We start from the raw sequence: 12,316 nt of genomic DNA on the forward strand, positions 1-12,316 counted from the left end.
TACAAGAGATGCAGCTTTACAATGTAAAACATTTAAACAAGGACAAACTGTAGAAAAGAATATAATAATTAATTAAATACATCTGTTGTCCCGTGCAGAACAAAATGCAAAACACATAAATGTAGTTCTCACCAGTCGCCACGGGACGGACCAACACAGTGTTGAGCTTGATGATGGGGCTGAAGATGTGTTTGGCGTCGGCGGCGCTGGCCGGATTCTTGCCGTGGAACTTGAGGACGAGACGCTCGTCCTGTTTCTGCAGCAGCACCAGGATGTCCTCCAGCAGGATTGTGTACAGCTCTAAGAGGAACACACTGGATATTAAACTGGGTAACTCCTCCCCATAGACCGGCCCCTTGGACTTATTTCACCCGTCTGCAGCCAGAAATACTGTTTAACGATTCAATCATTGTGTGCAATAATTCACTTGTGCAATGATAGTTCAACTGCACAATACTCTGGTTTACTTTGGTATTAATGCTGCATTTATACTGTACATTATCTATAATATTCCTTCTTTTTAACACACTTAATCTTAGACTTTATAATTTACATTGTAATATAAATATTTCTCCAGATTTATTATTTCTATTTTTCCAAATGTATTTATGTTATATATTGTTGTATAATGCACATATTTTTACATGTACATTTTTATTTATTATAATATATAAAGTATCAATAAAGTATTTCATATGTGCAATAATTTGTCCATTTTTACTTTATTTACGTATCTATTATACTTTTATATTTCCTCTCGCTGTCCCTTTGCTGCAATAAAGCAATATCTGATCTTATTCTGATAAATTAATCTGTACATCCTCTTTATTCACACACACGTGTGTATGTACCAATTGTTTTGTCTTTGTTGACCTTCCAGGAGAGCGGTCCCTCGTGCACCATCTTCCTCTTGGTCAGGTCCAGATTCTGCAGAAACAAACTTCATTTATAACCTCGACAGCTTCCACGTGACATTGTTCAGCGACTGTAACACGCATGTTCAGAGGATCCCTACCCTGAGCTCCAGGATCATTGGGTTCTCACTCTGTTTGAGGGACGAGAGGTCCAACCTCCTCTGATACTCCTCCAGCCTCTGGTGAGACGCAAAGCAGCTCGTTACACATAACAACTTCATATGTTCGCCCACGACCAGACGACACCAACTGTCACGATGTCAACAGGAATTATTGTTGACGAGAAATAAAAACGTACTCGCAGTAACTCACTTAGAGTGAAGTTAACACTGAACTAGTTAACTAGTTAACAAATGCACTGAAAGTTAATATAAATATGATGAAACTATGCATTTAAGGTTATTCTAACGTGTGCACCTGTTTGTTTTCAGCCTCTTTGACAGCCTGGTTCACGTGGTTGAGGATCTTTTTGCAACATTCGCCGGCTTTCTTCACCTTTTCTCTCTCTTCACCGTCTCCTGTGAGGAGATGAACAATCACAGCCAAGAGCTGCTTAATGTACAATCAAAACGAAGACGTTGAAAAGGTCCGGCGGTCCTGCTGACACCTGTGCAGTGTGTACCTGTGTACTTGGCGATATTGTCCAGTAGGAGTGGGTATTTGGTGACTCTCTGCATTTCTACAGGAATGATGTCTTTAAGCTGCAGCCGGCGACACAGACGGTTACTCTCAGCGTCCTGAAGATTTAATCATGAAAACTTTAAATATAAAGCACCTTTAAAGACAGTTTACTAAATGCTTTGACAGACAAAGTGAATATCCAGAAGGAAATATAGCAAGAGAAGGCCGAACAAGAGAAGATGAATGAAAACAATTAAAAAACATGTTTTAAAAATAATCTACATAAAAACTGTGATAATGTATGATACAATAAATAGATATAATAATTAAGGCTTGTTATCTTAAATTTAGAATAAAAAAATAAAAACATTCTCATTAGACAATTTATTTGTATATTAATTGGTCTTTCTTGACATTCTTTTATTTGAATTATTATTATTATTTATTTTTTTATCTTTGTCAATTTCTTTATTTTTCTCTTTTTAAATACACTTATTTTTACTAATTATTTTATATAAATGGAAATCCTCATTGACAATATACTTTATAATATATATTATATAAAAAAATAAATAAAGAATTCAAACAACTATGAAAAGAGAAGATTTAATCAAATAAGTCAATATAAATACATATAAATAAATAAATATAAATAAATATAAATAAATAAATATAAATAAATATAAATAAATAAATATAAATAAATATAAATAAATATAAATAAATATAAAAAATTCAAAATAAATAAAATTCAAAAAATAAAAAACAATAAAAAACAATCAAATTCATATAAATAAATAAAAATGAATATTAATAAATATGAATGTGTTTCCTGTATTTGTTCTGTTGCTGCTGACCTGCATGAACAGAGTGAACCTCTGGTCTTTCTTCTGCCGGCTCTTGATGAGCTCCAGTGCAGACGGCTGGTTGCTGCAGAACGTTCCCACGGCTCGTTTGATCTTCTCCTCTTCCTCCCCGCTGAACTGCCAAAACAAACACAACAATTAACAGCAACTTAAAATCAAATTAAAATTAACAACAGCAAGTTTCTTACTGCAGCTGAAGTTTTCACACAGAGCGGTTTAAGTCTCTAAGAGTACAATGGGAGCCAGAGCCTTCAGCTATCAAGCTCCTCTCCAGTGGAACCAGCTTCCAGTTTGTGTTCGGGAGGCAGACACACCCTCCACATTTAAGAGCAGGCTAAAGACTTTCCTTTTTGATAAAGCTTATAGTTAGGGCTGGCTCAGGCTTGCCTTGGATCAGCCCCTAGTTATGCTGCTATAGGCTTAGACTGCCGGGGGACACCTCCCTGCTCTCCTTCTCTTCCTCCCTCCTCCCCTCCCTCTCTTCTTCTCCCTCTCTATCTGTATGCATTTATGTAAATGTAGGGTGTAAGGACAGAGGGTGTAAGGACAGAGGGTCTAAGGACAGAGGGTCTAAAGACAGAGGATGTCGTAACCTGTACAGTCTCTAAAGCACACTGAGACAAATGTATAATTTGTGATAGTGGGTTATATAAATACATTTGATTTGATTGATAAACTACCCCAATGATATTATTTTCAAGATATATCTTAAGCGATCATCCTGCCCTCATCTCTTTACCTCCTAAAAAAGATTTAAACTTCTTGAATTGATTTTTATTTGGATTATTCCACAAATTCACCCGACACAAAACTTTCCTCTCCTCTGTCGGAGATTGTTTGTAAGTTACACAGAAGTACATTATTTAAATACATTATACATATAAAACATTATAAACATTACATTATATAAATACTCTCCGGAAACGGAGAATTGTCGATGCTGTTTGTCGTTAATGAAACTAAAAACGTCCTCCATGTTGTCTTCATACATTCAGGGTAACGTACATTTGCTCAGCTCTACATGCATCTGTTTGTAAACAGGAAGCTGTTAATGTTAATCCTCCTGCAGGAGCTGAAACTGCTCTTACCCACGCCAGCAGATCATCTGCGATCGGACCGATGGCCGACGTCTCGCTCCTCTTCCTGATCGCCGTCATTTGTTCCGTTACAGAAACTGTGAAGAAAGTTTAATGTCGGTTTATCACAATTTGGATAACTGCTCTTCGTGTTTTGCCTTTCATTTTCTAACGACGCGCTCGTCCCCGTGTGGCTCGCAGGGCGTGTGAGTGTTACCGTGCAGCTGAATGATCTCCTCCAGGTTAATGAAGATGTGTTTGATGTCCTCGGGGGGGAGGATCCCGTCTCTGTTCAGCCTCTGGTGGAAAACACAGTCCAACACCTTCAGCATCCGCAGGTGTGCACGCTCCGTGTAGAACAGCTCTGAGGGACGACAAGAAACAGAATAAGATTCCATCACCTTCACGTCGCTGCTGTGAAGCGTCAGAGACTCACCGTTGATGACTTCCTGCCGTTTGATCTCCTGCGGCGTTAAAGTGGCCAGGACGCCTCGGCTGACCAGACTCTGCCAGTTCAGCGGGTTTTCCTCACACTCCATCTCGCCTCCCTGGTCGTCTTCACTCTGGATGTCGGCTGAACTCTGCACCTCCATCCTACAGGCGAGGATATTATGTCTCATAATCTGTATTTATTGCACCAAACTGTCCAAAAAGTGGTTTAAAAAAGTCATAATACGTTTTATTATAACTTAAATGACAAAATCCTTAATGTAGAGAAGAAACGATTCATTCATCTGCAACTACTTGATATTTAATTAATCATTTTTTAAGATAATATGCCAGTTCCTGCTTCTTTTTTTGACTTATGTGATAATAAACTGAATATCTTTATGTTTTGAACTGTTGACCGGACAATACAAGCAATTTGTATAAACTATCGGGCGTTTATCATTTTCGGATATTTTATAGACTAAAAGGATCAAAAATAATCATCAATAATGAGAATGATCGTTAGTTTCAGCTTCACCTTTAATGTCCTCCTTTGTGAAAACTGAATATGTCTTTAGAGAATATATATATATATTATTATTATAACATAGACACAGTTGAAAGTATTCTAGAGAACGTCCTCTCACTGTGAACACCTGCAGTTGTCCTGCTCTTCCTCCTGTAGCTGCTCCAGGTTTGAGGGGCTGAAGTCGAACTGAGTGCTGGTCGGACTGGAGACGGCGTCCTGATGGTCTCCGGGCTGCAGAGCTTCGCCCGCTCTGGGCTGGACGCAGAGCGGAGACACGTCTGTGGAGTAAAGAGGAGAGCGGCACGACGCCATGAGTCCACGCACATGACTGTTCATTTCTCAAAAGAACTGTTTTTATTCTTGCGCCTTCAACATATATGGTGTTGCTATAGAGCAGCGACGCTGCTCCTCGTGCATCTGCACTAAAAGTATTTTAACTTCTATTTCAAGAACGTGTTCGTAAGTTGCTCTAATGCTTCCTGATATCCCAAAGTCAGGAAGTGTTTGTCTTCTCTATCAGGTCACTAACAAACAAAGTATCCCTATAATCCTCCCAAAGTTACTTGTTCTTTATCCTTTTCTGCACATTTTAATGATGTAACATTTTAAATCCCTGAGTGAGGCGAGGAAGAGAATGATCTGTATCGTACTGCAGTCGGAGTCTTGTCCGCTGGTATCTGAGGCCTGACCGGTGGGCGAGCTGAGCGTCGGGGAGGTGGTGGAAGGAGAAGATTGCGCGCCGGCGTCCGATCCCTCGCCGAGCTGATTCCCACGGGTCCGTCCAGAATTGGAGGCAGAAGAGTCGGACTGCTCGGGGATGACGGAGGCGGGCTGAGAGAGCGGCTTTGGCGAGCGCTGCTTGTTCATCTCCACGGCCTTACCGACTGCACGCAAACACACACACGGGTCGGGAAAGAAAACATAAAAATGATATACACAAATCTTTTCCACCTTTAGTGACGTTTAAACATATTTTTAAAGTATTTTATGTGCTTGTAGGACAAATAACCGTAACTAGAGGGTTAATATTCTGAGATTAAAGTCTTATATTTAGAAGAATAACACTTTTATATTTACAAGAAACTTGAATATTCTCCGAGATTATAAAATCATGAATTAGTGAGAAAAACGTGGAAATTCTCAGAGATGAAAATCACAGATTTACAAGGAAAGATCTCGCCCGTAGATGTAACCAGAGATCTTCAGGGTTGTTTCTCTTCATTTACGACTTTAATCTTTAATTCTGAGTGTTTTCTTGGAACGTTAAAAGGACGTCCCATGGACTCAATAGTCGTATCTCTAGCGCAGGGGGGTCAAACTCATGTTAGTTCAGGGGCCACATGCAGCACAATGTGAGCTCAGGTGGGCCGGACCAGTAACATCACAGCATGATAACCTGTAAATAACAACAACTCCACATGTTCCCTTCGTTTCGTGCAAGAAAGTTCATTCTGAAAATGTTCAAACTTTATCTTTTTACAAAAGGACCCTCTGGCGGACCGGTTTTGGCCCTCGGGCCGCATGTTTGACACCCCTGCTCTAGAGTATAAAACAATCCTTCTCACCTGACGTGGAGTCCACTCTGCTCAGACGCCGCGGCGGACCGAGGATGTTGTGAAAGCGAGGCTTCTTCACCTTCTCCTCTGCCTCCTTCTCAGGCTTCATGCTCTTCTGCTCGTTTAACAACAGAAGACAACGCTCATTAAAAGCCTCCACCTGTGTGTGTGTGTGGCCATGACGAGAATCAAACGTGTTTGCGAACCTTGATCTTGGGCAGGAAGTTGATGCGTGCTCGTTTATGCTCGAGGCCTCGCGGCTCCTTCACCTTCACCCCGAGGTGCTTCATGTAGGTGAGGATCACGTACTGCATGGTTTGGCTGCAACATGACGGACAATAAAGCAGAAATATTTACAAATCTACTATCACCAAATGTTTCACCTACATGAGACGCTAGCAGACATTTTAATTATCGATGACTGACGATTATCTTTGGACTATAAACCCGTCAGTCCAAGATGGAGTCTTCACATCGCTTCTTGTTTCTGCTCAACAGTTAATAAAAGCTGCAAATGCAGACAGAGGCTTCAAGAAATACTCAAATGATTCATCTATAATCTAAATAGCTGCAGAATAATTCATGCAAAAAGAAATGTAGTGACAGTTAAAATAAGCACTGGGAAGACTCTTATTTATTTAAGTACATTTAAGGGCATTTATTGCATTATGCATATTACGCTTTATTTCTGCTTTCCTGATCTGCCGTTAATTTGGTATTTTTATTTTTTAAAGACAAATTAATTTGATATTTTACAAACAAACGATTCATAAAATCTTACATCCCATTTTTTGTTTAAGACATTTTAATATTAATAACGTTCAATACCATATAAGACTTTTAAAGGATCGTCTGGAACCCTGTTCTAAAGTTTAACAATAAAATACTGGGAAAGAAACTAAAAACTTCTTCTGTCCTGCAGAATGATATCAGATGATATCAAATCTTCTCACCACTTCTCCTCCTCTGTGTTCTGTGTCGTCAGCCTGCAACAGGAAACTCCAGGTGAGCACACACACATATTAATAAGGAAGATATGAGCTGCATATACTCGTTCTGTGTGTGTGTGTGTGTGTGTGTGTGTGTGCTCACAGGACGTCCTCTATCTTGGAGAGGATGTGTTCAGCACAGGAGCATTCCTTCTCCAGCGCCTGTTGGTCTTTTCCTCCCTCTGAGTCCAGCTTGCACAGCTCGTCTTCGGCCAGAGTCAGACCCATGCTGCGCTTCTGTCTGCACACACATAAATACCTTCTTACAACCGGGTGGTAGCAGTACTTTTACTTAGTATACTACTTTTACTTAGTATACTACATTTACTTAGTATACTACATTTACTTAGTATACTACATTTACTTAGTATACTACTTTTACTTAGTATACTACATTTTACTGAGGATAAGTTTTGCATTAAAATGTTTAGATCTATTTCAAACCTACAGAAATGTCTCATTTTCATTTTAACGGTCCGTTTTGTCCCCTTTGAGCAGCGTCTGCTAGAAGCTTCATTTTTAAGTTTTAAGACACTTTTTTACCAAACACTTTATGGATTTTGGTCGTTTTCAACTATACAAGAATATGAATCCTTCCTCCACTATTCGAAGAGTTTTACAGTTTTGTGACTTTTACCTGAAGTCCTCCAGGTTCTTGTGCAGATCTGGTAGGAGTGTGTCCTGTAGCAGCTGCGTGTACTGTTTGCAGAGCTCCTCTGGGATCAACTCCAGCCTCCGCTTCTCTGCACACACACACACACACACACACACACACACACACACACACACACACACACACACACACACACACACACACACACACACACACACACACACACACACACACACACACACACACACACACACACACACACACACACACACACACACACACACACACACACACACACACACAGAAATGTTTAATCGCAATTCGAAATAAGGAAATGAGATAATAGTAATCCTCTACATATATATGCATGTGCATGTCTGTCTTTGTGAAGCACTTTGGTACTTTATGAATGAAATAAACTTAAAAACATTAAGTAGTTAAAGTCAGTTTCAGTCAATGAATGTATGCAACTCTGCTTGTTGATCCCACTTTTTGAAGTTTAGTGAAATATGATATTTTTATGGACTTTTAAATTCGTTAATTGAAGAAATCTGCAAAACATTTTAGTGTCTTTCCATCATTTACCCAATTCAGCTGCAACTGCATCTGGCACTGGTACTTTGAGATTCTGAGAAAGACAACCGGGAAAAGATGGAGAGCGTCAGAAATCTAAGAAAATATAAATTGACTGGAAGAACAGAGAAGAACTTACTGCTGTTCGATCCATAAAGAGGGAGTGGAACTCCATGAAGAAGCGTCGGCTTTCTTTGGAGCTGGTTTGCTTGTGCATGTCAGCGTAGAGATAACAGAGCTACAGAGGGAAGAGGACAGAAAGAGCATCATCTCATCAGGAACCTTTTTCAGACCCGTGAAGGCGTTCCACAAGGATCGATCCTCGGCCCGCTTTTATTTAATCTTATCTTTTGTTTTTCTTTATTTCTTATGACAACATTGTCTATGTCGAGGTCTGTGCTGCAAACCACGACGTTTAATCTAAAGGAAATCAAACCGAATGCAAAAGGAACATAATACAGAAATAAATGCATAGATGAAAAACATATATATAAAAAATTTAAAAATGAATTAAAGATAAATAAATTATATGGGAAATTAAATATAAAAAAGGTAAATAAATAAAGAAGCAAATTAAAACAGAAATATCAAATTATGTGACATTATTTAAATAATTAATGTTTTTTTTGGGACATTTAATGGCATATTTATATATCAAGTAATTTATTTTATGTTATTTTTATTTGGACAGCTTCCGACAATTCATTGTCTACCTGTTAAAGAATATATAATGTAATATATAAATAACATACAGCGCAATATGTGATATTTGTCATATTGGTATAAACCCACAGAGTAATATAATACCTTAGTCTGCGTGTGTGTGTGTGTGTGTGTGTGTGTGTGTGTTTCTGTGTCTGTGTCTGTGTGTGTGTGTGTTTCTGTGTCTGTGTCTGTGTGTGTGTGTGTGTGTCTGTGTGCATATATACCAAAGGCACAGGGTCAAACTGCGAGACAACATGATGGAGGAAGACTGCGAGGTGAGCCGGCCGACACTTCAGCGAGTCTACACTCTGGAAACAGCTGCAGAGTCCATTAATCTTTAAAGACATCAAAACCACAAACTGCTGAAAACATGGAAACATGAAAACATGAAAATATGAAATCATGAAAACATGGAAACATGAAAACATGAAAACATGGAAACATGAAAATATAAAATCATGGAAACATGGAAACATGGAAACATGGAGCTCTGCTTCTTGTTTCACATTCAAAGGTTCATATAGATGCAGAAAACGAGACAAAGTAGTTGCTTAGAAACCTTTCTTTAGGTACCTGCTCTTGCTGAGAGTCAAAGTAGTCGTCTTCTGCTCCGATGATCTGGAGGTGGGGGAGGTAGGGAGGGTTTCCCACAATGCACTGAGCCCTGGAGTCCTGGGTGATGTATTAACATGATGATATACAGTTGTACATTAACAGGCAGGATATGTTCAGCCTTGTTTGTAGGCAGGACGAGTCAGATAACATCCTTACAACGTGTGTGTGTGTGTGTGTGTGTGTGTGTGTGTGTGTGTGTGTGTGTGTGTGTGTGTGTGTGTGTATTACTGTGTCAGGGGTGTCGTCCGTGTCGCAGAAGTTGAGGCCGTCCCGCCGGCTGATGTCCGGGCTCTGACAGGGCGTCTCTCTTTTGCCCGGACCCTCAGTGGGGGGGCTGCTGTGCGTCTAATACACACACACACACACACACACAGAAACACATGCACATTAATACACTCACAGAAACACACACTCTTACACTAAATTGATTGTTTAGTCTGCTGCTGAATACTGGGAAATCCCCAGAGATTGGAACGCAGGACCATTTCATTCCTATTTTTAGAAGTTGTGATAAAAAAGGGAGGAAGTGATTACAAAGGAGTCTGAGTCAGCAGGGGGGGGGGGGGTTCATGAGATCACGGGATCTCTTACAGTAAAGTATTATTAACAACGTTCCTCTTTCAACAGCAGCAACTGATCCATGGCTGATGTCTTCCACAAACCTCACACAGAACGGAAATGATTCATTGATTGTTCCCTGAGCCGAAGGACACATTTTAAAATTTTAAATACCCAAAGATATGAAATATACAAATGATATAAAGCAGAAAACAGAAACCAGTGAATTCTTTGCATTTTTGTTTGATAAATGGCCTAAATAATTAATTGATTATCAACTATGCAGTCAAAGATATAAATAATGTATCTAAATATGTTTATTTATCTCCTCAAATGGATATTTATTTCTTGCTTCTTATATTTTGTTATTATAATATATTATATTATTCTATAAATCTTTTTATATTTACTATTTAATGTTTTTCTTTACCAGCAAAAGTGTTTCACACGATTGTTCTTGTATAAAAAACTGCATATTTGGAATTTATGCTCGATAAATTACTTAAACAAATAATTTACAATTAATTAATTGTAAATTATTTGTTTACAAACCAACAAAAATATATATAATACATATACATATATTTATTTATCTTCTTTAACAGATATTTCTTATTGCTTCTTATATTTTGTTATTATATTTAATGATTTTATTCTATTTATCTTTTAATATTTACTATTTAATGCTTTTCTTTCACACGATTGTTCTTGTATAAACATTTTCAATCTTAAATCATGAGAAAATAAACTATTTGGCATTTATGCTCGATAAATTACTTTAAAATAATTAATTACCAAATCTGCAGTCAGTTAATTTTTTTGTTTATCAATCAACAAAAAAATATATAAAATGCATATAAATATAAACATATTTATTCATCTTTTTTTAATGGATATTTTTAATTGCTTCATATATTTTGTTATTTTATTATATATTATTCTATATATCTTTTTATATTTACTATTTAGTAAAAGTATTTTAAATTATTGTACGGGCTTGTATAAATTAAATCATGAGAAGAAAAACTGCATATACTAATAAATTACTTAAATAATGAATTATTAAATCTGCAGTTCATTCATCAACTCACATTATTCTACAAATCATTTACCAACAACTGCCTTCACATGACAAAGTATTCACAGAGTGCTTCTGGGTAATGTGGTTCCCCACACGCTGTGCTGTGATCTGTCATTATACCCACAGAGTTATTGTTGGTCGGGGGTCCGTCGGTGCGGCTGTCAGCCCGCGAGGACGGGGTGTGTTCCCTGAGAGGAGGCCCACCGTGCCCCCCCTCAGCCTCACCATTCCTGGATGCTGCGGCTCCATCCTGAAACACACACGTACACATTATTAATAAAGGTTCCAGACTAAAGAGCCTGCTGCCTTTTATTAAAGAAAATTTATTGTGAATTTCTTACACAGCATTGTAACTTCTATTCTTGTATTATATACTTATTTTAACTTGTTTTTATTTCTAATTTCTTTTTAAATTTCTTTGTAAATTTCTTTTTAAATTTCTTTTAATTTCTTTTTAAATTTCTTTTAATTTCTTTTTAAATTTCTTTAAATTTCTTTTTAAATTTCTTTAAATTTTTTTGTAAATTTCTTTGTAAATTTCTTTAAATTTCTTTTTAAATTTCTTTAAATTTCTTTAAATTTCTTTTTAAAATTTTTAAAATTGCGTTGCTTTTTAATGATTTTAAAGTTTTTGCATGTGGCGTAAAAAAATCGTAAAACAACTTATTTCACGATGGCATGTTTTCTGTTAATTAAATAAACAAATAGTCTACATGAAATAACCACATGGTAAAGCCTGTTTTTTTTATACTATATATATATATATTTATATTTAAAAAAAACTTTAATGCAAAATGAACATAACAGTTTCAACTGAAATTATAGAGAAAAAATAAATAAAAATAAGCCTAGCCTGTCCGCAGTAGAAACAATATAAAAATATATACAAAATACATTTTTATATTGTTTTTATATAAAATATATGATGTTTCCAGGCGTAAAATTGCCGTTTAGGTTGAGTTTTCTACCTGCAATGCTGCTTTGCTGAGCCGCTCCTGCAGCAGTGAAACGTGCTTCTTGACCTCCTGGACCTCCTTCAGAAGTTTAGGTCGAGGGTTCCTGCTGTACTCCTCCTCCTTCGCCTTAAACACAAATAAATCCCAAAGTGTAGTAGACACAAGTGTATAAATATAAATATACGAAAGAAACATGAGGCAAGGCAGACAAACAACACTGAACATATTCAGCAGT

General features: G+C 37.4%; 1 protein-coding gene across 2 annotated transcripts in view; it reads right to left on the reverse strand.

Annotated features, from left to right (window-relative positions):
• Positions 1-12,316, reverse strand: part of LOC115004999 (rho guanine nucleotide exchange factor 12-like) — a 35,216-nt gene that overhangs the window by 6,856 nt on the left and 16,044 nt on the right. The window contains exons 8-30 of one of the 2 annotated variants that reach the window (XM_029426768.1): positions 12,094-12,207; positions 11,250-11,375; positions 9,715-9,831; positions 9,445-9,543; positions 9,096-9,206; positions 8,306-8,404; positions 8,179-8,221; positions 7,618-7,723; positions 7,084-7,221; positions 6,945-6,977; positions 6,198-6,312; positions 6,001-6,106; positions 5,086-5,319; positions 4,563-4,713; positions 3,914-4,071; positions 3,695-3,841; positions 3,490-3,575; positions 2,393-2,518; positions 1,537-1,651; positions 1,332-1,432; positions 1,016-1,093; positions 852-927; positions 133-300 (exon numbers count right to left, since the gene is read on the reverse strand). In XM_029426768.1, the coding sequence (XP_029282628.1) occupies positions 133-300; positions 852-927; positions 1,016-1,093; positions 1,332-1,432; positions 1,537-1,651; positions 2,393-2,518; positions 3,490-3,575; positions 3,695-3,841; positions 3,914-4,071; positions 4,563-4,713; positions 5,086-5,319; positions 6,001-6,106; positions 6,198-6,312; positions 6,945-6,977; positions 7,084-7,221; positions 7,618-7,723; positions 8,179-8,221; positions 8,306-8,404; positions 9,096-9,206; positions 9,445-9,543; positions 9,715-9,831; positions 11,250-11,375; positions 12,094-12,207 (2,647 nt within the window). Of the gene's footprint in view, positions 1-132; positions 301-851; positions 928-1,015; positions 1,094-1,331; positions 1,433-1,536; positions 1,652-2,392; positions 2,519-3,489; positions 3,576-3,694; positions 3,842-3,913; positions 4,072-4,553; positions 4,714-5,085; positions 5,320-6,000; positions 6,107-6,197; positions 6,313-6,944; positions 6,978-7,083; positions 7,222-7,617; positions 7,724-8,178; positions 8,222-8,305; positions 8,405-9,095; positions 9,207-9,444; positions 9,544-9,714; positions 9,832-11,249; positions 11,376-12,093; positions 12,208-12,316 lie in introns of both variants that reach the window. The other variant, XM_029426767.1, reaches the window with a different exon arrangement.

This window comes from Cottoperca gobio, unplaced genomic scaffold, assembly GCF_900634415.1.
Source record: "Cottoperca gobio unplaced genomic scaffold, fCotGob3.1 fCotGob3_237arrow_ctg1, whole genome shotgun sequence".
NCBI lineage: Eukaryota > Metazoa > Chordata > Actinopteri > Perciformes > Bovichtidae > Cottoperca > Cottoperca gobio.